At 51.4% G+C, this 21317-nt stretch overlaps 8 protein-coding genes across 8 annotated transcripts; 4 read left to right on the forward strand and 4 right to left on the reverse strand.

Annotated features, from left to right (window-relative positions):
• Positions 1 to 4042: 4042 nt before the first annotated feature.
• M430DRAFT_101941 (hypothetical protein) lies at positions 4043 to 6292 on the forward strand (the record flags this gene model as incomplete). The annotated part of the gene is made up of 2 exons (XM_024860755.1): positions 4043 to 5908; positions 5975 to 6292. The coding sequence occupies 2 exons, from the start codon at positions 4043 to 4045 to the stop codon at positions 6290 to 6292; spliced, it is 2184 nt and encodes a 727-aa protein (XP_024720985.1).
• Positions 6293 to 7246: 954 nt separating this feature from the next.
• On the reverse strand, positions 7247 to 8597 carry M430DRAFT_102481 (hypothetical protein; the record flags this gene model as incomplete). Its single annotated transcript, XM_024860801.1, has 3 exons — positions 7247 to 7437; positions 7502 to 8310; positions 8368 to 8597. The coding sequence occupies 3 exons, from the start codon at positions 8595 to 8597 to the stop codon at positions 7247 to 7249; spliced, it is 1230 nt and encodes a 409-aa protein (XP_024720986.1).
• A 250-nt stretch (positions 8598 to 8847) lies between these two features.
• M430DRAFT_140028 (hypothetical protein) lies at positions 8848 to 9491 on the forward strand (the record flags this gene model as incomplete). The annotated part of the gene is made up of 1 exon (XM_024862643.1): positions 8848 to 9491. Exon 1 carries the CDS (start codon positions 9051 to 9053, stop codon positions 9489 to 9491), a length of 441 nt encoding a protein of 146 aa, XP_024720987.1. The 5' UTR covers positions 8848 to 9050.
• Positions 9492 to 10357: 866 nt separating this feature from the next.
• On the reverse strand, positions 10358 to 11525 carry M430DRAFT_102070 (hypothetical protein; the record flags this gene model as incomplete). Its single annotated transcript, XM_024860762.1, has 3 exons — positions 10358 to 10494; positions 10553 to 11128; positions 11186 to 11525. 3 exons carry the CDS (start codon positions 11523 to 11525, stop codon positions 10358 to 10360), a joined length of 1053 nt encoding a protein of 350 aa, XP_024720988.1.
• Positions 11526 to 11673: 148 nt separating this feature from the next.
• M430DRAFT_242065 (hypothetical protein) lies at positions 11674 to 12498 on the reverse strand. The gene has a single exon (XM_024865029.1). It carries the CDS (start codon positions 12320 to 12322, stop codon positions 11768 to 11770), a length of 555 nt encoding a protein of 184 aa, XP_024720989.1. The 5' UTR covers positions 12323 to 12498; the 3' UTR covers positions 11674 to 11767.
• A 552-nt stretch (positions 12499 to 13050) lies between these two features.
• On the reverse strand, positions 13051 to 15479 carry M430DRAFT_19238 (hypothetical protein; the record flags this gene model as incomplete). Its single annotated transcript, XM_024864039.1, has 5 exons — positions 13051 to 14339; positions 14399 to 14541; positions 14595 to 15139; positions 15226 to 15384; positions 15432 to 15479. The coding sequence occupies 5 exons, from the start codon at positions 15477 to 15479 to the stop codon at positions 13051 to 13053; spliced, it is 2184 nt and encodes a 727-aa protein (XP_024720990.1).
• Positions 15480 to 16123: 644 nt separating this feature from the next.
• Positions 16124 to 17875, forward strand: M430DRAFT_19239 (hypothetical protein; the record flags this gene model as incomplete). The annotated part of the gene is made up of 1 exon (XM_024864040.1): positions 16124 to 17875. The coding sequence occupies one exon, from the start codon at positions 16124 to 16126 to the stop codon at positions 17873 to 17875; it is 1752 nt and encodes a 583-aa protein (XP_024720991.1).
• A 1428-nt stretch (positions 17876 to 19303) lies between these two features.
• On the forward strand, positions 19304 to 21284 carry M430DRAFT_58764 (hypothetical protein; the record flags this gene model as incomplete). The annotated part of the gene is made up of 5 exons (XM_024868754.1): positions 19304 to 19599; positions 19663 to 19703; positions 19831 to 19910; positions 20057 to 21013; positions 21108 to 21284. Exons 1-5 carry the CDS (start codon positions 19496 to 19498, stop codon positions 21282 to 21284), a joined length of 1359 nt encoding a protein of 452 aa, XP_024720992.1. The 5' UTR covers positions 19304 to 19495.
• Between the last annotated feature and the right edge of the window lie 33 nt (positions 21285 to 21317).

Below are 21317 nucleotides of genomic sequence, written 5' to 3' on the forward strand. Positions count from 1 at the left end.
TTGGAGCTGTTGTGGTCCAGCCGGTGCATATGGAGGGAGATGGGCGCTTCCATCTGCATGGCGAGACGGAGAGTCAAGAATTGGATCGATCAAGCAATGATAGAGAAGAAGAAATCAACAGAGAACAATCAACGATGGGAAGAAAGAGGGGAAGAAGAAGGCCGGGCGAGGCAAGGCGAGGCAAGGCAGGGCAAGGGGAAGGGAAGTGAAGGCGACCAGGGGTGAGAGAGAGAGGAGAGAGGAGAGCAGAGGAGGGCAGTCCCTCGTATATGATGCAGCGATGCAGAAATCCAGAAGCCCAGAAGCCCAAAGCCAGCGACGGCCGGCCGTCAGATCAGATCCTGCCATATGAACGATATTCCAGCACCGGTCCAAGCGCGCTGCAGGGCGTTCACACACTTCCCACAGAGTCCCCTCCTGATATGCATCGCGAGAGCACATCCGCGCGGGAGTAACGCAGCGTGGTAAGGAGGCAAGCGACCGACGAGGGAAGCCGAGCGGAAGCGTGTGAAAAGAGGGAAGATCTAGGGCTTGGTCGGCGTTGGTGGAGGCTGTCGAGGGGCTGCCGAGGGGCCCCTGGGAAGCGATGGGAAGAGAGAGCCCCTCGCGGCTTCGAGGGGGGGAAAAGGGGGAGGAGAGGCGAGGGGAGGGGATGGGATGGTCTATAACAAAGGTAGGTATATATCATTCTGGACAATGAGCCCTTTTCGACAATCCTATGCATTGCTCGATTGAGAGTTGTCTACTGTATTATTGATCTCACCACCAAGCACACCGACATACCAGAAGTTGCACCCTTCACACAGTAGATTGTACCCTTCACGCAGGAGAGACAAGAGCCAAAAAGGACGACAATTCTCGGGATCAAAGCTCCGACTGCACTGACTGTGCTCTCTCCACTGTCCCATCTTCCAAGGGGCATTCGGTCGATAGCCGATGGCCTAGGGACTTCTGCTACTGTACCTTGCTGTACCTAAGGATCTAAGGTAAGGTACTGTGGAGGTGGAATTTCGTCAACTATCCAACGCCCACCCCTCCGTATATGCGAGTAATTAGGGCTAACGATTTGTAATTCTCATAGTAGACGCATCTAAAGGGGGATACACTTTTGGTATAGATAGTACTACGCAAAAGTCCTGTATGTAAAATACAATGTATGTATGTATGTATGTATGTACCTACCTTACCTATGTATGTATGTACAGTACTACAGGCCACCAAAGGACTTCCCAGAGTGACAGTTACAGAGTAGAACCGCAGACCAGGGCTCTGCTATTAAGGACATGCGACGGGATATCATCTAAACCCGGAAGGGACGTCTTACGCAGAGGGTGGTAAATATCAGGGATACAGGGATTCCGTGTTGAAACGGGAGAACCGGGCCATCCTTGATCCGGACCATGGCCCTGAATCTCGGCTCCTTATCTGCTGATTGGCTAGCCATGAGAGGATACCGGAAGGGGTAGGGGTGCCACGTGTGTTACGTAAGCAGTGCCCGCTAAGGAGCTAAGGTAAACCCGCTCCGATCATCGAAGCCGCTAAAGGCACTAAAATGTGGTACATCAAGGTACTCCGTAATAATTCCAGTCCCTGCCGACTTACTAGAGCCACTCCACTCGCTCTCTACCACCACCACCGCCACCACCAAGAACAGACAGACACGGGAAGAAGGGCCACCGTCTCTACACGCCGTCGCCTGTCGCGCGACTGTCAAATGTCAAATTTCGAATGTCAATCATCATCCCTGACCATGATCCTGTGCTCTCACAACCTGGGCGCTTCACGATTTCACATCCACCGCCCACCGTTGCTGGCCCAGTAACCAGTAAGAAACACTCGTCGCGAGCCCATCGTTTCATGATGCCTGTCCTCGGTCAGAGCCCTTGTGCCTGTTTGGGCCTGGTCGGTTACCTCCGGCCGTACCCGCCGTGGTGTTTGCCTTGTTCCCCAGGCTGCCCGAGGGACCCTTCTTCAGTCCCCGATATTCCCAGGCGCGGATGGCCAAAGGCTCAAATCCCATCATCCATCATCATCACCATCATCACCATCGTCAATCCAGATGCACATCCATCCATCATCCTGCTTCACCTGACTCAACCTCCGCGCTGATCCCTCATTCCCCTTATTGCCTATCTGTCTTGTATTCTTGTCGTGTCGTGCCTCGTCTGGTCTGCTGCTCGCGCCGTCCCGGGGCGCATCCGTGGTGTGTCGTCATGCTCATCCTCTGACTGCAGTTATATCGGGGGATTCCTCCAACATCCATTGCTCACGTTGCTTCTCGCATACATATATACATATATATATACGCACGCACGCACGCATTCCCGCGTCGTGGATTTCTGGGCAAAAGCTGCCATCGCAATCAATCCCTACGCCCCTCCTCCATCATCGTCCAGGGCCTCCTCTTCTGCGTCCCACTTCCCACGAGGCGCCGTCGCAAGGCTTTTCACCACTGAGTGTAAGGCTCCGTAGAGCTGCATTTCCCATCTTACTTCTACTACTGCTACTTCTACTCTAGAGTAGCCCTCCTCCTACTACATACAGTACTACTCCGTGTTCTTCAACACGCGGGACAGGGGGCGCAAAAGGATCCAACGGCCCCGCCAGCGACCGGCCGCCAATTCTTGTTCGACGACAGCCTACAGGATCCATCCATAACCCAGTACGACAGCCTACTACAGGCACTACAGACTACAGACTACACTCCTACTACTCCGTAAAGAATCCTTCCATCGGTTCATCTTCTTCTTCTTCATCTTCTTCTTTCCTTCCACCCCACAAAAAAGACACCCTCGGCCAGTCCCTCCATGGCCCTCTGACGCGCTCTTTGTCCTGGAGGCATTGTGTGCGCCAGACGAGAACAGCAGCACCACGGGCATCCGCTCGCTCGCTCACTCTCTTCAAGTCCGAATAACCACCACAGGAGCCGCCAGATTGCCTTTGTCGCAGGCGGGGGGGCGCGTGGTGGTGACCCCGGCACCCAAATCAACGCAGCGCACCGTCTGATTCGCCTGGCGCTCCCTTTTGCTTCGCGCCCCTGTCGGGCGTTCTGCTCGTCGCGCGCCGCTCATTCGCTCCAGCGTTGGCGCCCACACCTTTCCGGTATTGCTCTATTTTTGGACGCTGCGTCTAGACGGCCGTGTCCCTCTGGCTGCATGCGAGCTGACACTCTTTTTAGCAGATCTTTAGTGAGAGAGCCAACAATAGGTAATCTCGAATCGAACCCTGCGATCGCCAACACTGTCCCGACGTCCTCGTTTCTTCATACTCGCCGCCCCGTCGAGCAGTCTTGTCTTGTTGCCTACCCCCGCCGTGCTGAACGCGGCGATACACGAAAGGCTTCAGCTCAGGCGTTGCGTTGCCCACATCCGCGGGGTGTCCGCTCTCCTCCTCTGGAATTAGCTCGATTGCCGAGGCGCATCTGCTCGTTTGACCATCTTTCGTGGCGGTGATTATTATCGCCCCCAGACTCCGTATACGCCCTCGACGTGTCGCCGGTCTCGACCCCAATCCTCCCACACTTTTGTCCTCGATCTGCCCGGCCAGCAATTGAGGCGCCTCACCTGGGAACGGTTGCGGCGCTAAGCACGAGGCCTGCCTCGAGTTGACCAACCCCGAAGCGCCTTATAGTTAGTTGGAGACCTCTGGTAAATACCTCCCCTTCTTGTCAATCCTCCCTTCCTCATCCCTCGTGCCCTGGAGGCATCATCTCTCCAAGTCGGACGTGCAAGCAAGTCATCTGTGTCTGGGTACACGACTGCTGCTCTCGTTGGCTAGACCATGCGTCGTACACTGTCCTCCCTCTTTGTTATACGCTTCCACCACCTGACCCATGGCTCCCCTATCGAGTTTGCAGAATGCTAATGACCGGACTTTGAAGAGATCTTTCACGTCACTTACCACATCGCCATCATCGTCACCGGAACGAGCGAGGGGACCGAGTACGGTCGGTGCGCGGGCGAGGACAGTAAAGCTACGAGCTGGAGGCAGTCTGGTACAGGACCCATCCAGAGGACGAAGTCTCCACCGATCAGCAGAAGACATGCCGTCAGCTGCTGGTCCTCGGATGTATGAGAACCATATCCCTTCCTTTATGTCAGTCTATGACATGGATACGAGCGCGGTGGAAAGCCCTGGGGTAGAACCTCCTACGAAAACCGCTGCACCAGAATACATTAATCAACTCCCACACCGGCCCCTCCAGAATCAGCAACCACCCGAAAACAAAAAATCACAAACGCAAATACATTCACATCAACACCGGAATAGCACATCATCTACTCAGGCATCTGACTCAACCGACTCATCACCAACCACCACCATATCCACTGTCGATTCGTCCTCATTATCAGATCCCTCGCCGAGCTCCTCCCCTGAATCCCCCATCACGCTCGTACCGCTGTCTTCGTTCTCGGGGTCGTTTGGTATGGATTCGTTTCAGAGTCTGAATATGGCCGACACAAACCCAGTACGATTACCGCTGAGCAATGAGCGGCCTATGACATCACCTGCACCGCGGAAACCCAAAAATCCTAAGAGTCTTGCCCTCAATCTTGATTCTAATATCGGGGGGTTTGCATCCTCCGAGCTCTCGTCGCCCTCTTTTATTAAACCACCAACGTTGAAGGGGAGGAAAAAGCCGAGCTTACTGAGTCTAAATACGGGTGCGGCAAACAGTCCAACTCTATCTATAGACACGCTTGGATCACCTGGAGTTCCAACGATGCTACAGCGCAGGGCCTTGAAGCATTCCATCTCAACCCCGCAAATGTTAGTCACACCCGGCTTTGGCCCCTGCGGCGGTATGACGTTTGGGGACAGGAATCCCCCGAGATTGGTTGGCGCTTCTAGACTGAAAGAATCGAATCTGGCCACGAACACTTTCACTATTGATGAAACCGATCAGGAACCCCCTTCTGGAACTCAGATGGCCACGAGAATACCCGGCGTTCCTGTTGGAGGTGACACATTCGACCGACTGCACTCAGGCGAAGACGCAAAATCCCCCTCATATCCAGAGGGCCCGATCCTCATGCATGAGCCGAGTGTTCACTTATATCTGGAGCCGAAACTGGAAGAGGCTATGAAATTTGACGTCGTCATCAACGTAGCCAGGGAGGTGAAGAACCCTTTCAAAGAGATGATGGAGGCGCGGGATGCGAAAGAGAGCGCTGCAACAGCTGCTTCAGCCTCCAAGACTACCGCTTCAGAATCCCGTGATACACCCCCCGATACTGCAGCTTCAATGTTGTCGTTTCACACAGCATATGAAGTGCAGCCATCTTCATCAGAATCATCGCCAACAACCCCGAAAGCTGCCCCCGAGGGGAAAATCCCCGAGTACATCCACGTGCCATGGGACCACAATACGGACGTGAAGGATGAATTATGGGACCTGTGTCAGACAATCGAGGCGAGAGTGAAGGAAGGAAAGAAGGTTCTCGTACATTGCCAGCAAGGTGCCAGTCGATCGGCGACGCTGATCATAGCGTATGGGATGTATATCAACCAAGATCTGGGGGCGAACGAAGCGTACTCTCGCGCGCAAGCCAAGTCCCGATGGGTAAATCCGAACATGTCACTCCTCTTCTCCCTCAATGATTTCAAGAAGGTTATTGAATCGAAGAAGGAAGAAAAGAGAAAGGCGGAGAAGATCAACGCTACTCGACAGGTCAAGCACAGATCGGCAATGTTGGCAGAGACCCCCGACCCTCCGGCGCCAACACGGGCTAGAGGCAATTCTACCCCGACCTCTGCAACCCGGGATAAGGCCTTGAGGACAAGTGAAGAGGCGAAGGAGACGGCTTCTATGAGTGACGCGACTATAAGACGACTGGCGGATTTTGATTTTGGGTTTGGCGATTCCACTCGCAAAGAGGCTCAGAGTCGTGTCGAGCATCCCCAACCTGTCAAGCCGCAGGAACCTATTAAGCCTCCAGAACCTGTAGAGCCGCAACAACCTGTCGAGCCGCAGCCCTCTGTCGAAGCTCAGCCGCCGGTAGAGCCCGAGCCGCACATCGAGCGTCTCCCAACCAATTTTGATTGGGAATCCGAGTTGATGTCTCCACGGGTGAGCGAAATGACCGACAACCCCCTCCGGTCATTCCCCGGGAACTACAGCTCAGGATCCGACGGGCAAGCACCGAGCACCATCTTCTCCTCCAGGCCCTGCGACTATCCCCGATCATCCTTCTTCTCCACCGTCCACCACCCTCTCCCTACCGAGGACCCGCGGAGCCCGCCCACCCGCGGCGAAGTCCCCATCACCCGATCCATCGACGACTTCCTCTGATATCCGGGCACGCATCTAACAGCCATATACCATCTCCATCTCTATCCCATCAATCTACCACTACACCATATCACATCATATCACCATACCACACCACATCATCACACCTTCAATCTCTGTATTTCAGCGGCGCGGGGCCGGGCGTTGGGGCGTCTCATCAATCAATCAATCAATCACAACATGCAATCACGAACGGGAAGAGGAGAAACGGACGGCGTTGCATAATTTTGCATGCATATATATGCATACATACATACCTACATACCATAAAGTGTGGCATTTTCCCGGGCAGGTCACCGAGCCGCCGCCCTGTATACAAAACACAACACAACCAACCAACCAACCAACAAGAAAAATGTAATGAAAAAATTTATATATATATATCCCCAAAGCGAACAGCAGCAGCCCTCCTCCTCCTCCCTAGTGCGAAATTGAAACAGGAGGAGTTGCAACGGGTTAAGAAATTATAATTGTTTGTTTGATTGATTGAACTGTTTGTTTTGGCTAGAGAGGCATTTATTTCTTCATAGCAAGCAAGCAAGCTTGGCGTTTTTGGACTGCGGATTTGGGGTTGGGTTCGGGTTGGGGGTCTTAGAGAGAGAGGCATGGATGGGCGGGCGTTTGGGATGTATATATATACATACATATACATACCTATAGGTATAGGATCTATATATGAACAGGGTTGGTTACCTTTGCTTTGGTCCTTTTACACATAGTCCAGTCAACTTCATCAATCAATCAATTCATCAATCAATTTCATCAATCAATCACAAAATCACACTCTCAAAACTCAAAAAAGTCAAAAAGCGAAAATAAAGTAAAGTATCGGGTATTCATTGAATTCAAAAAAAAAAAAAAAAGCCAAAAAAAAGATTCGTTTCATCTCATCTCATCTCATCTCATCTTCATCTCATCTCATCTAGCGCAAAAAACAGAGCCAGCCGCCTTTTTCTAACTTCGCTTCTCCCTCCTATTCATAACGCCCTCAGCAGCTACACCACCAAACACCAAAGCGACGCCGAGCCACTGTTTTCCGCCGAGGCGGTGGCCGAACCAGAGTACGGAGAGGATCATGGTGAGCATTTTGCGGGTGACGGTTATGGTTACTAGGAGGAGGGAGGAGAAGGTTGATAGGGTGTAGACTGTGATTTGATTAGTTATGGAAAGGAAAGGAAGGGGGGGAGGGAAAAGGGGGGAGAAACGTACAGATAAACACCTGTCCAACAGCCCCACAAAGCGAGAATCCCAAAACATCATACCAAACGCTCGGATGTCTTCTCAAAAACCCCACCGCGGCACCAAACTCGCCATCCCCGACCGCGATATCCATGCCTAGGTAAGCGCCGATTCCCGTGCTCACGAGATACGGGGACAGCGCCAGATACGAGAAGGTGAGCAGCGTGCTCATGATATTATTCGCGCACATCATGGCCGGTCCCTTGTACGCCGGGAACATCTGGAAGATGTGGTCTTGCGTGGTGTTGGTGAGGCCGTCGAAGAGGAGGTTGATGGAGAGCAGCAGCAGACCCCAGGCTGTGTTGCGGTCCGGGTTCGTGGAGGCTTTGGAGGGCTTGGCATGTGCTTTTCCTGAGGATGCGTGCAAGGTGAAGACGGCGACGCCGGAGGTGACGGCGAGCACGACGAGGTACTTGTATAGCGGGTACCGACGCTGGAAGAGCGTGATGTGCAGAAACATGACGGGTAGCAGCTTGCAGGATTTGGCGAGGATGAAGGTTATGTAGTCGATGTGGGCGAGAGACGCGTAGCCAAAAGGGGAGGCCAGGGAGGAGGTGATGGCGACGAGTAAGAGAGGGCCGACGATACGGCGGCTGGGGAAGATGGGCGCGGGGGACGAGCCTCGAGGCGTGTCGAAGCGGAGGTAGAGGTAGCCGACGGTGGCTGCGAAGAGGGATTGCACGGTATTCAAAAAGACGGGGAATTTGAAAAGTTCGGGAGAGTCTGCTGGTCCATAGGGCGTGGTCGTCAGGCGCTCTTGGAGAAGAGCCCAGGTGAGACTGTAACGTGGGCGTCAGTATCCATAGCTGTATATCAAGTTGAGGAGGGGAGCTTACAATGACCCGTAGATACCACCGACAGCAGTTAGGAATTGCAATGCACCGGCTTCCTTTCGTACAGGAGGAGCAAGACTGTTGAGGACCCCGCCATTCGCATGTCCGTTCATCGTCTCCTTCTTGTCTGAATCTCGTGCTTTTCGACTCGGCGTCCCTATAGGATCTCCCTTGCTGAAGGAATCAGAGGACGGGACTCTGCGCGACGGCGTGGCCTGTTTCGTTCGAGCCATTTCTAAATACAATCGGAGAAATCAAGCAAACCGAACAATTGGAATCGCAAGACGAAGAAAACCTTAACACAATATAAAAAAAAGAAAAAGGTGATTACCTAGGAAAGGGATATCAAGATCTGTACTTTATTTTCGGGGGATCTGCCAGATGGCTTCAATTCGAGGGATCAGCCACGCCTTACTGTATCGGGCGACCGAAAGGCGGTCTCGCGGGACAAAATCGTTTTCCAATTCAACCTCAATCATTCAGAACAATTTTGGAATTTCCGGCTGCTCTTCGATAGGGTGGCCCTCGACTACCGGCTACGCCTCATTCGAACCATTGGAGACATCCCCGTGTTCGACCACCCTCTTTTGAAAGGATCCCCCCTCCGCACAAACCACGCTCGAAACCCCTCCCGTCCCGTCCACCTACCTCGCCCATCCATCCATCCATCCCACCTTCTCTCCAGAATGTCCGGCGCCGACTCCCCGGAAATCCTCGCTGCCTACGATGCCGTACGCTCCGACAAAGACGAGACCAATTGGCTCTTGATCTCGTACGCCGCCGCCACTGGGGACGCGCTGAAGCTGACCGCCACGGGAACCGGCGGGCTTGAGGAGCTGACTACGAAGCTGGACGACTCCCAGGCCCAGTATGCTTATGTGCGCGTCGAATATGCAAACGATACTGAGAGCAAGCGGGTTAAGTTCGTGTTGGTCATCTGGATCGGGGAGGGCACCAAGGTCATGCGGAAGGCGAGGGTCAGCATCGAGAGCGGGGCTGTGAAGAAGGCTCTGGGTCATCATAGCATCCAGGTCGATGCGAGGGACAAGGGGGATCTGGACGAGAAGGACATTGTTGCACGGCTGAGAAAGGCCGGGGGTGCCGACTACAATGGGGGCAGAGGTTGATTGTGATGTCCCCGCGGAAGACGGTGATTGTTGGCGTCATGAAGAGGGAGGGCATTTGAAAGATTTCCTTGACCGCTGGATACTCTAGACGCGATACGATAGAAATGCTTGATGACTCCAATTTCCTTGGTGCAAATTTTGTGTGATTTTCCTCCAGGTTCAGTCCTTCCGGATGAGCTAGGCGGTTAACATGGACAGCAGCGTTCACGAGTCACGTGTGATATTTTCAATGCACATTGCAGCTTTTCGAGTGCTCAATTGTGTAGTCTACAGCTATATAGTCTCCCCATACATCCCTGGAAGATCTAGAGTTGTGGTTGTGACCAGGCCGAGGCCAGGCAACTGATCAATCGAATAGGGCTAGGTGTTGGTGGCAGGTAGCGAGTTCGAAGACGAGTTTCAAGAATGTCGAGTAGAGTTTGGTTAACTGGGAGCAAGGAGCATGTCGTAATTCGTGACTTTAGGAGAATTCTCTTGGTCATAGCCGCATGAAGACGAGATGAGGACGGTTCTCGTTCGTTCGGAGGGGTGTCGGTGAGCGGAGGGTCGAGACAGTATGACGGTGTCTCGAGTTGTTGTATGTCAAGGCGAATGGTTGTGTCGAGGATGACAGTTGATGGGCTACCTGTGCACCATGCAGGGATGACCGTAAATTCGTAAAGTCTGTGTCGCAAGGTAAGGAGAATCAAACAAAGTGGTGCCGAGAATTGCTTTTGTAGGAAAGAAAATCGGCCAATTAGAGGTAATCATTGCACATGTCCAGATCCATCACATCAATATTAGCCTCGCGGCAAGTCAGATCTGGAAGAGCCTAGACAAAGCTGGCCAGGATGGAAAAAAACGGCGTTCTCAAGTTGACATTGTATTTAGTCCTGAGGAACGCCTTGGCTTCGTCGCATCTTCTCGGCCTCGAGGTTCTCGTAGAGAAGATAAAGTGCAGTCTCGTTGGCTTTAGCACTGCCCATGATAGTGAACATACGTTCACCGGTCTCATCATGCGGAGCTAGGATTCATCAGTATCTGCGACCCAAACTCTAATTGGAGTACCACTTCAGACTCACCTTTGGCAATAGAGATACGTGCTCCTGATATCTTGCGGATCTCACTGATCTTACTTCCGGCTCTACCAATGATACACCCAACCATGTCCGACGGAATACTGATATTCTGGGTCTGCAGCTCCTCTCCATTCTCATCATGAGTTGGAGGGCCACGTTGAGCAGCGTCCGAGTCGGAGCGGCGGCTGTTGTATGATCGGGGGGCTCCCTCACTGAAATCGGCTCCGTTTCCAGTGCGCATAACACGGGCATTGTTGTAATCGCCTCGGCCATTGCTTCCCAGGCCGCCAGGACCCACTCCTGGACCTGCACCAGATTGGGTACGGACGACTGGGTTGTAGAGAACGGTCCCAGTGCCCCGCTGCCAGTCATCAATTAAGCATTTACAGATCTCCCAGATGGCCTTCTGAATTCCTTCTGGTGAGCCTTGTACCTCCACAATGCGCTCAGTCGATTGTGGTAGCATTTCCTTCTGTGCGACCATTCTAACGCCTGAAACGTCCTGGATGTGCTTGATCTTTAGACCCTGTCGGCCGATGATTGTGCCCATCTGGTTGTGGGAAATCAACAACTTTATGGCTAAGAAGAGTTAATAACAATTGTTCAGGAGTGTTAACATTCGCGGTGTAGACTTACGGTGGGTGCCATTGTTTGAAACAACCCCGCCCATTCCCATCTGTGGTGCACCCTCCAATAAAGCCTTGGCGACAATTGCATAAGCCTTTGAGATAGCTTCACATCCACCGGCAATGGTCAGCACACGGTCATGTACACCTTGCACAACCTTGCTAACACCAGCCTTCACACCGGTCTCGTCACGGAGATCTGCGACATTCTTGCCACCTTTGCCAATGATCACACCGGCTTCCTTAGAGGAAACGATAGCACGTAGGGTGAGCTGAGACTCTGCGTATTCTTCGTCGGTCTTGGGGAGAGGTTCGCCGTCAGCGCCAAGGCGTTCTTCGCTGACATCCATGGCGTTCATGCCATCGATAATCTCTTCACTTTGGAGTTCTTGGGGGGAAGACATGATGAAGGTATGGGATTTAAATCTCAATACTTCAGGTACGGGAGGTAGTGATGGAAAAGATCAGTCTCGTGGGTTGAGAGGATGCGGTCGCGTCGGAGGAAATACACGAGATCTAGTGAGGTTGTTAGGACGCGTCAAGTGAAGAAAGGGAAATACGCCACGAATGCCAGAATGGGAAGACGGCAAAATCAAGGCCGGTCAGAGAACACACCTTTATCCGGGGGAGTTGGAGGTAGGGACGTAGAGAGAGTTTGCTGTGGGGAGGAAGGAGGTGGGGCGTGATGGGGTGGGATCGGACAGAGATGGGAGGAGGAGGGAGAGGGAGATGGAGATGGAGATGGCGGGAGGACGCGGAGGAGGAGAGGAGAAGACGGAGGGGACGGGCGTAGGTCGGCGAGGGGGGAGGAGGAGAGAGGAGAGGAGAGAGAAGAGAGAGAAGAGAAGAGAGAAGAGGTCGGGGCGACGGAGGATAATTGTTGGTGGAATCTTGGAGGTCGAGGGTTGTCAGAATCAGAAGAGACGAGGGAAAAGAAAGAGCTTTCTTTTGCTGCCGCTAGTTCAATCGCGGGGTCGCTTTTTGTGCGGTCGACCGTTGGCGAGGTGGTGCGCGCCGCCCTGCCTCTCACTTTCACTCTTGCGCGCAAACATTCACGTCGATCAAAAGCCTCAGGGACATGGATGGGTCTGCTCTTGCATGGAAGCTGTTGCCCGCCGGATAAATCACAGCTATGGGGGATATTCATCGATCAATCACTGGAAATTCCTGCACTTCTCTAATGCTATTGGCCCTCCCATCCCCAAGTCCCGACCCATCCATGAGTTCTGGTACTTCGCCTCAGCGAATCATGCCACAGGTTTTGCGAAATTGATCGATTGATCAGACCTTATACCGGCACTGCAACTGATTGATCAGTGTTTATTATACCAGCTGCCTATTCATACCAGCTGCAGCCTCGAGGGGAGAAACTCGAGGCGATGGAAGGAGGAACGAGGGAGGTAAGGCAAGGTAGGGAGGAATGTTAATTGTTGATCTTATTATCATCATGGAGACATATCTATCTATCTATATTTACATCGAATTCGCATGCATATGAATATATACAATATACATATATGCATTCCTAGGTAGCTGCCTGCATATCTCAATCGACTTGGTTTCTACGACGGAATGTGAGAGCATTCCCTCCCTCTTGCACATACAATCACCACAAAACATCCAGACGGGCTGCTGAAACCCTTGGATTGGAGGACAGTTGCATTTATTATTAGTAAGTAGCTCTAGCAAGGTGCAATATGCAGTGCCCGTGCAGTAGCCTCGCCTTTCTGGCAGGTCTGGAGCAGGTCAGAGCTCCCCGGCTATCCAGACCTTGTATTTTCCACACATTTGTCTATCAACAGATCGTGCATCGTTTCCTCGTGGACATGCTTCGTAGGCCGCTTTTACTCTATAATGTGCGGCGGGCAGTCGTGATCAAGCATCGACCGGTTCTTCATTATTGTCTTCGCCGCCCTTCATAGGTCCCAGACTGAAGCTCTCAGCTGACACAGACTTTCTACTGCTTGGAATTTGGGGCTCTCCACTCTCCTCTCCAAAAAGAAAGGCTGCCTTTTCTCGGCCTTGGCCCGAATTTGGTCGTCGCCCAGATTTGAGGAACGGCGACGAGGATTTCGGGGGCGCCGATTTGACTCCCGATGCTGCGGAGTCGTCCGGCTCTAACATCCAGCTAAAGTTTGACTGCGCTATGCTTGATCGTGTTGGTAGCGATGATATGGGTCTGCTTGGAGGTCTAATATCTTCTGCGGGCTCAACCGGAGTCTTGGAAAGTGGATCCTGAACTACGTCTGATGAACTCTGGACAGCTGGACTGTTTTCCCCCGTAAGGCTCTCGGGGGTCGGAGTAGATGGCAGCGATAAGTCACTTGATGAGGCCGTTTTCAACTTGTGACCTGCGGTTGTCGTGACTCGGGTCGGTGCTGGGCGTTGTGAGGGGGCTTGTTCTGGAGATTTCGGGCTAATCTTTGCTATCGAGGAGGAGGGACTTTCTGGAGCAAGATTTGATGGTGAAAATGGGAGAGGTATTTCTGAGTCCTCCAAGTAGACCTTAACAAAACCGATTTTGGCAATCGCAAGATCTATGCCTTTGATGTACTTGTCTTTATCGTCATCGGTAGACACAGATAAATCTCTGAGATCAGCCATTGCCTCATCAAGCATGAGTGCCAGCTGCTGGTTTCGGGTTTTCATTGCAGATTCAAATGTGTTTTGGGATGGAACGGATCGCCCTTCATCAAGTGACCACCTCATCATATCCGAAGTCCTTCTTGACGGCGAGGTAATCCTCGATGCATGGAGCCCTTTCATGTTCTTCTTAACCTCTCCAACTGCATCTCGGACTGCTTGGTTAATACCGAGTCTCTCTCCTCTATCAAAGACGCCCTTGGCAGCACCCTGAAATAACGCTTCTACACCACCTTGCTGTTGGAGAAACCGCACAGGTGTCTGTAGGGGCGACCTTGCTCTCCACAATTTGTGTTTCTGGCCAACTCCCTCACCCAAAGGGGTTGATGGTCGAGAGGCCGAGGAGTATACTGGGGGAGACTTTCCACTGTACTTGGCGATGAGTGTAGCACCGCCTGCGGCACTGAAATTGTTTCGAAGATATATTGCATCATCCACAAAAGTTCGTGGGTCATGTGGTCGAGAAGGGGAAGGATACTTCAACAACAGCATCAAAGCAACCGAGTAGTTGGCTTCTAGCACTGTTTGGGTGGTCAGTTGGAGTGATTTTATCCGCAGCTGGTCTTAACTTCAAACTTACACTGCCATCGTATTCTTAAGAGCATAGCAACACAAACCATATCTACAAGGTCCAGCTCAGGATCTTCAGCGAGCAAAACGTCCCACAGAGCTAGTAGGTCATCAAACGGAAATTCTCTTCCAAAGAGGAGCCTGATCCAACGTCTGTATCCACAATTAGTACACTACCAAGTATCATCTGCTCGTAGAGTCCTTACATTAAGAAGATTTGAGGTAATACTTCTATATTCGTAAGATGTTTTGCCAGTTCGGGATCCACACGTGCTAGGTAAACCTCGTGTATCCGTTCGCTTCTCTCTACAATGGGAGAAACTTTCTGTTGTGGGGTTCCAGACTCAACTGAAGGTGCGTTTGATCTCAGATCCGTCTCTCCAAGTTCATAGAAAGACTTGGCTGTTCTCATGATCAAGGACAGGAGTGTAAACGCGTCATGTTCAATGTAGGCCGGGTCAAGGATCTGTTTCAGCAGCGAATCTGTCTCTGAACCCGAACCTTGGTCGTTGCTATTGGCCAAGTCGATGGCATCTTGATCGATTACCCACAAAATAGGAGCCAAGAGCTCATGCATACCTTGTCGGTATCCCACATCTTGATTAATCTTGCAGAAAACGAACAGGATGTCTAACATGATCCGTTGTGTACGAGGTTGACGGAAATATGGTTCCTCTTGCATGCATCGTTGAATGTCCTGAAATATTTCCGCTCTGAGTTCTTCATCCTGCCGCAAGGTGTTCCAAGGAGACTGCCAGATCTCAGCAAGCTGAAAGGACAATCACCGGTGATATCCATCTGAAAGAGAGCACAAGAGTTTCAAGTTCAACTACTTACGTTCTGGTCATCATCTAAGGGATCTAACGCAGAGCCAAGTGCATCGGGATTTTCGATATATCTTAAAAGATGCTCTCTGAGGGAGCTATATGCACTTCTAGAATCGATCAAAGCCCGTGACCATCCGGTGGTCTCGGTGGTCTGGAAGAGCAGAAAGGTCTATGGACGATTAACCAGCAATTGCAATCCACAGGACAAACGCAAACTTGCCTTCCAACAGACTGAACGAAGGCCAAATTTGCATGGGTTCTCATCGCCGTCTGCTCTGACGGCCTTCCTGAGGTCGGGACGGCTTGTGGCCTGTTTTGCTGTGATTTGCCATCGCGCTCTTTCTCGGGTCAGCTAATAAGTCATGTAACAGCATGGAACTCTGGCTAGATACCTTGACTCTTCCAATGATCGCATCTCTGGAATCTAACGGCGAGCTTCGATCTGTCAGATCCTTGGTGTTGACACTCCCCTCTATCAGTCTATCTCCGCAAGATACGGAGTATTCCCTGCTGCCAAAATGGCTTGTTTTACGGGGGGGTTTACTCCGTGTTTATATTTATAGTAATATTTTAGAAGCGGCGCGCAACATACAAACAGCGGCCGGCTACAGTAACGGCTCGGGAAAGATAAAAGCCAATCAACCATAGGGACCCGACCTCAGCCTTGCCTCCTGATATCGTCATTTTCTTGTCGATAGCTTCACTCTACAAAGCCCTCCTTGTGGAGCACCTCGAGGAGAGGGCAGTAGAACTGCATCCATAATTCTAGGTGGGCAAGGAGGCACCGACTCCCTTTAGGACCCGGCGAGCAGACACGATCTCGAAAACCTCGAGACAGAAGCCTGGGTCTGCTCCGATTTAAAGATTGCTCTTGCTTACTACCTGTTAGCTTCACGGACACATTCAGGATGTCTTCCGATCTCCTTGCAGAATTCGATAGCTTCTACAGAGCTCCTCAAGACTCCTCCTCGAACCCCCCAGCGTCAGCATCGAATGATCTCTCCGTCTTGGACAGTACGACAGGAAATGGGCAATCGGGACAGGGGAGTGGGTTCTCACAATGGCAAAGCCCTTCACGGATGAACAATGACATATGGGGCGATTTCCCCCCCTCTCAGCCGGCCACAAAAGCGCAATCGACTATTACACAGCATGATGATATTTGGAGTTCTTTTGAGGCCGCTCCACCACAAAGCAAGCCACCTACTCTGGAGACCTCGGCTTCAAGGAGACCGGACTATGGAGCAATTGCGACAAAAGACTTTGGGGGAAGTACGCGGCAAAGTGAGCCTATAATAATGCGAAAGCCAACCCTTGAAATCTTTTCCAGTATCCTGGGAGATGTTGAGCACTCTTCACCGAAACCTCCAGGAACGGGAAATTTACCTCCTCCAAAACAGCCAGCGTCTAGGAAAAGCTCACATGGTGATGTGTTATTTGATGCTACCGAGGAGCTGTCCCCTCAATTGGAGGATGATGATGAGTTTGGAGAATTTGAGACTGTGTCACCTGAATCCTCCTTTCAACCAGCACTACCACCGCCATCACAGTCCCTTAACACCATGTTCAATACCATGACTCTCGAGACAAAGTCAGCAAAGGCTCCTGTGGACTTGTTATCAATATCAACAAGTCAGGATCATCTACCGTACCCTCAAGCTCCGAAATCAGCATCTTTCAAAGAAAGAAATCCGTTCGGGGATCTGGGCCTGTCGACAAAGCAGGCAGCTAGCCGGATTAAAGAGGAAGATAAACCTAAAACATCATCTCCAGTTACCGCATGGCCAACATTCGAGCCTAACAGACCCAAGCCAAGCCCATACAAAGACTCATCTGGCCCAGCCGATGACCTTGATGACGAATGGGGTGACTTTGCAGATCTTCCTCCTGAGACACCCACTGTCACTCCGGTGGTGAAGGCCCCTTCTAGTAGTAAGGCAGACACATGGGCTTGGGACGCTGTCGATCAGGTTACGGAGCCCGCTCGTGTGCAGGTCGATGTAGCTCCCCCGACAAACATACCACCCCCTTCAGTATTGCTTGCTCTCTTCCCATCACTCTTCGATCTTCCTCAGTCGACATTGTTCAAACCCGTGGCAAACCAGTCATTTTCTTTAAAGAACCGGATCATATCTGATCCTTCTACGATTGACTTCTTACGTGCATACCTTCTCATTGCCGTAGTAGCTGCACGGATTATAGCTGGCCGAAAACTTCGCTGGAAACGTGACACTCTTCTTTCGCAAGCGATGAAGATTGGCCCTGCCGCCGCTGGTGGAAAGGGTGGCATGAAGTTGGCCGGCGTTGACAAAGCCGAGGTCGCTCGAGAAGATCGAGAAGCTGCAGATGTAGTACGCATATGGAAAGATCAACTTGGAAGGTTACGATCAGCCGTCGCTGTAGCAAACTCGAGCATGCGTGACTCGTCTCGGCATTTGGCAATCCCTGATATCAGCGAAGCCATGCCTGTGAAAAGCCAACAAGGAGGTCTCACGGCGCCGAAACCATGTCTTATATGCGGACTCAAAAGAGAGGAGAGAGTCAACAAGGTTGATGTTGATGTCGACGATAGTTTTGGAGAATGGTGGGTGGATCACTGGGGCCACCGAGCCTGTAGAAACTTCTGGCTTGAGCACGAGTCCAAATTGAAGAGTCGTTGATAGTGCCTCATGGCATCATTTGCATGATTCTCATCTATCTCTCTTACAACTCTTCCTTCGATGCGAGACCGCTCGACAGAGAAGATAATCATGTGATCAGTCCTCCCTCCCAGCATAACAAAGGATTCGCCAAGTGGAGTGTCCCGTTGACAAAGAACTATTCTATACTTTGTTCTCCAACAAAGAGCTGTGCCTGAACAATGGTAACCCGCTGTCTGTATTGTTCATCCCGATTCTGTACCACGGACAAAGATAGGCCGTGAAGTATAAAAGGGCACCTATCTTCAGCTTTGAAAGGTCCATTTGAGCTTACCATACATTACATCTACAACGTTACTCAATACATCTCCGCCACTACTTACGCCAAAAATAGACGTTCCAAAATCCACATCCAACAGTCTTTGGGAAAAAAGAACGTAAACATGTGTCATTACGCAGAATACGTCTACAGCTGCTACCATAGGGATCGGATCGTTTATGAACGAGCATGCACTCGAGTCAAAGCCGGGAAAGCATGTGGTGGTAATGCGCTACGTAAGGAAACAATACACAGGCTCTGTCCTGCTTGCAGGCAGCGGATCGCAGATGCTGCGCAAAGGGTAAGGGACAGATTTCCGTAGGATTCGGACAGCTTCGCGTGAAGTATGTATTTGGATCAAGTGATCTTTGCATATGAGTTTTTCGATATCTGATTTGACATGTGAGTATTCGAATGAAGATCACATCTTCGGTTTGCTCTTAAAAGACAATAGCAACCTCTCGCATATACACTAGCAATTACATCTTTCTCTTTTCATAATGTGTTGGTTCTTTTGGTCATAAGGAGTTTTGGCGGTAGTGACACGGAGAAGCTCCTCTTTCCTATTTTCTAAAGCTACGGGCCATAGCCTAGAAGTTAACGCCCTGCTAAAGATTCGGGTCAGGTTTGCGATCTATTTCTTCTAACTTTGCTTGCTTCGATTTCAATTCCTGATTACCCTTGGTGCGGATGAGGTTGCCCAGACGGAAAGAATGGCAAGAGGAGAAGGATATTTGAAAGAGAAAGGAATACAAGTCGGGACCGCCGACCTAGGTTATAGATAATGCGGCAATAGCTCTGCTCACTGAAAGACGCTTTGGGTTTCGCTATTTCTCTTGTAATCTACACGAAACGCCCTCCTTATGTGTTTTCTGCTAATAAACATACACTTTACTTCAATCAGCTGCTTGTGGAAACTCTTACTAGTCTAATAGGAAACATGACGATGCTGGTCTAAAGAGGATACTGGTGATCTTGAAGATTGATAAGTGCCTGAGGCACAAATAGTCCGTTCTTATCAACATCAGCTAACCTGTTACGGACTATTATTATCTGTACGTCAGACGCCTTTGGCCCGTGACCAATAGTCTAGATTGCGTACCTTGATGTACTGTCCTCATATAAGGTACCTTATACTAATGAACAAAAACTCAATCATCTTATAGACGGCCGTATCCTTATCTGATTCGTCAATTTAATATAAATATTATACAGAGTATAGACACCTACCTCGGTAGTCCCAGCCACCGACCTTCAGCCCCCCATCCTCAATTCAAGGAAGACCGAAAGCGCTGAGCATTTGAAAGAACTGGAACGATTAAATGGTTGCTATGGGATTAAGTAAGGGAAATCAGACGGGGGTGCAGCAGCCCGCCATGAGCGAGGAGGATTTCAGCTGCGTCGATGTTGCGGAATTCGATGCTATGTATGTTCAATGCCCCCCAGGTAACGGACGTCCAATGGCATAGGCACTCACACAGATCTATAGATCCATCAATTTGAAGCCGAAGCCTTCTGAGAAATATCCTGGTCAGAATCCCTGTCGCTGTTCTATTCAGGCCTGTTTTTGCTTGCGAACAATTCTCATATTGCGGAATCGTTACACCGCGCCTAAGTACTCTGTTGGAAACAGGCTTTCTACTAACACTCAATCTAGGGAAGCTACACGCTCAATCAGTCGCAAAGCGACTTGGTTCCAAGCAGGGCCTCATATACCTGCCGTCAAAGAAGTCATGTGTAAGGATGCCCTGGAAGTCAATGCTGTATATCTACCGGTCTGATATATGAGTCCTGCGCTGATGGGATCAAACATGCTTTGACTCACGGATATCTTCTCTGGTGCTTTTCTCCCTTGAACAACTACTGATTCCCCGATGCTCTAGAACTATGAGGACTCTGATCAGGAGGTTTTTTTCCGGCAACGCCGCTACTTTTATTACCTGAGCGGTGTCGACCTGCCGAACTGTGTTGTGACCTACAACATTGAGAAAGATAGTCTCACTCTCTTCATCCCGCCTCCAAACTCAGGCACCTCGGTCATTTTCAATGGATCCAGTCCAACGCCCGAAGAAATCAAAGCTAAATATGACTTTGACGCCGTCGAATTGACTACAGCTCTGCCTGATTTCCTGACCCATTTCGCCCACCGGGAAAAGGGCATGATATACGTGCTACACCCCTACCAGATCCCACCCAAGTCGACAATCATGCAGAGCATTACCCTCGAGGATGGATGCCAGAGCAATCTCTATATCCCGCCATGGGAGACCTCCAAGCTCCAACCCACAATGGATGCCGCTCGGACGATCAAGAGCCCCTACGAACTCAAGATGATCCGCAAAGCCAACGAGATCTCAGCCCAGGCACATCTCAACGTCCTCCGTGGCATCAAGCACTTCAAGAACGAAGCCGAGGTGGAGGCCGTCTTCGCCGCGACGTGTATCGCGCGGCAGGCCAAACGACAAGCCTACGGCATCATCGCCGGAGCGGGCGAGAACGCAAGCACTCTCCACTACGTGGCCAACAACGAGCCGCTGGAAGGGCGCCAGCTTCTCTGTCTCGATGCCGGGTGCGAATGGGACTGCTACGCCTCGGACGTCACGCGGACGTTCCCCATCTCGGGGGCCTTCACACCTGAAGCGCAAGCCATCTATGACCTCGTGGCGCAGATGCAAGAAGAATGCATCGCAATGTGCAAGCCCGGCGTCAACTTCCGCTCTATACACCTGCACGCGCATGCCGTTGCTGCCGCAGGGCTGATGAAGCTCGGCCTTTTGCATAACGGGACGTTTGACGAGATCTTCAAGTCTGGCGCATCTGTCGCTTTCTTCCCGCACGGCGTAAGTTCCAAGTTCCCTCCTCGCATCCACATGATCCCCTCCATCCCCTCCTTCCATCCATTCATCCTACCTACTAATCATCCCCCCTTTCCAGCTGGGCCACTTCCTCGGTCTCGAAGTCCACGACGTCGGCGACGGCACCAACAGCCTTCTCTCGACGCACGCCAAATCCTGGCTCACCAATTTCCACTCGATCCTCCAGGATCCCAGCTCTTCCTCCGTCTCCGTCCTCGCTCCTAACATGGTCATCACTATCGAGCCTGGAATGTAAGCCCCCCTCCTCTCCCCTTCTTCCCCCCCCCCC

Source organism: Amorphotheca resinae, assembly GCF_003019875.1.
Source record: "Amorphotheca resinae ATCC 22711 unplaced genomic scaffold M430scaffold_6, whole genome shotgun sequence".
In the NCBI taxonomy this organism is placed as follows: Eukaryota; Fungi; Ascomycota; class Leotiomycetes; order Helotiales; family Amorphothecaceae; genus Amorphotheca; species Amorphotheca resinae.

What these genes read in the sequence shown, in the direction of transcription:
- M430DRAFT_242065 (XM_024865029.1), bottom strand. Translation starts at nt 12,322, where the DNA reads ATGAATATCCCCCATAGCTGTGATTTATCCGGCGGGCAACAGCTTCCA.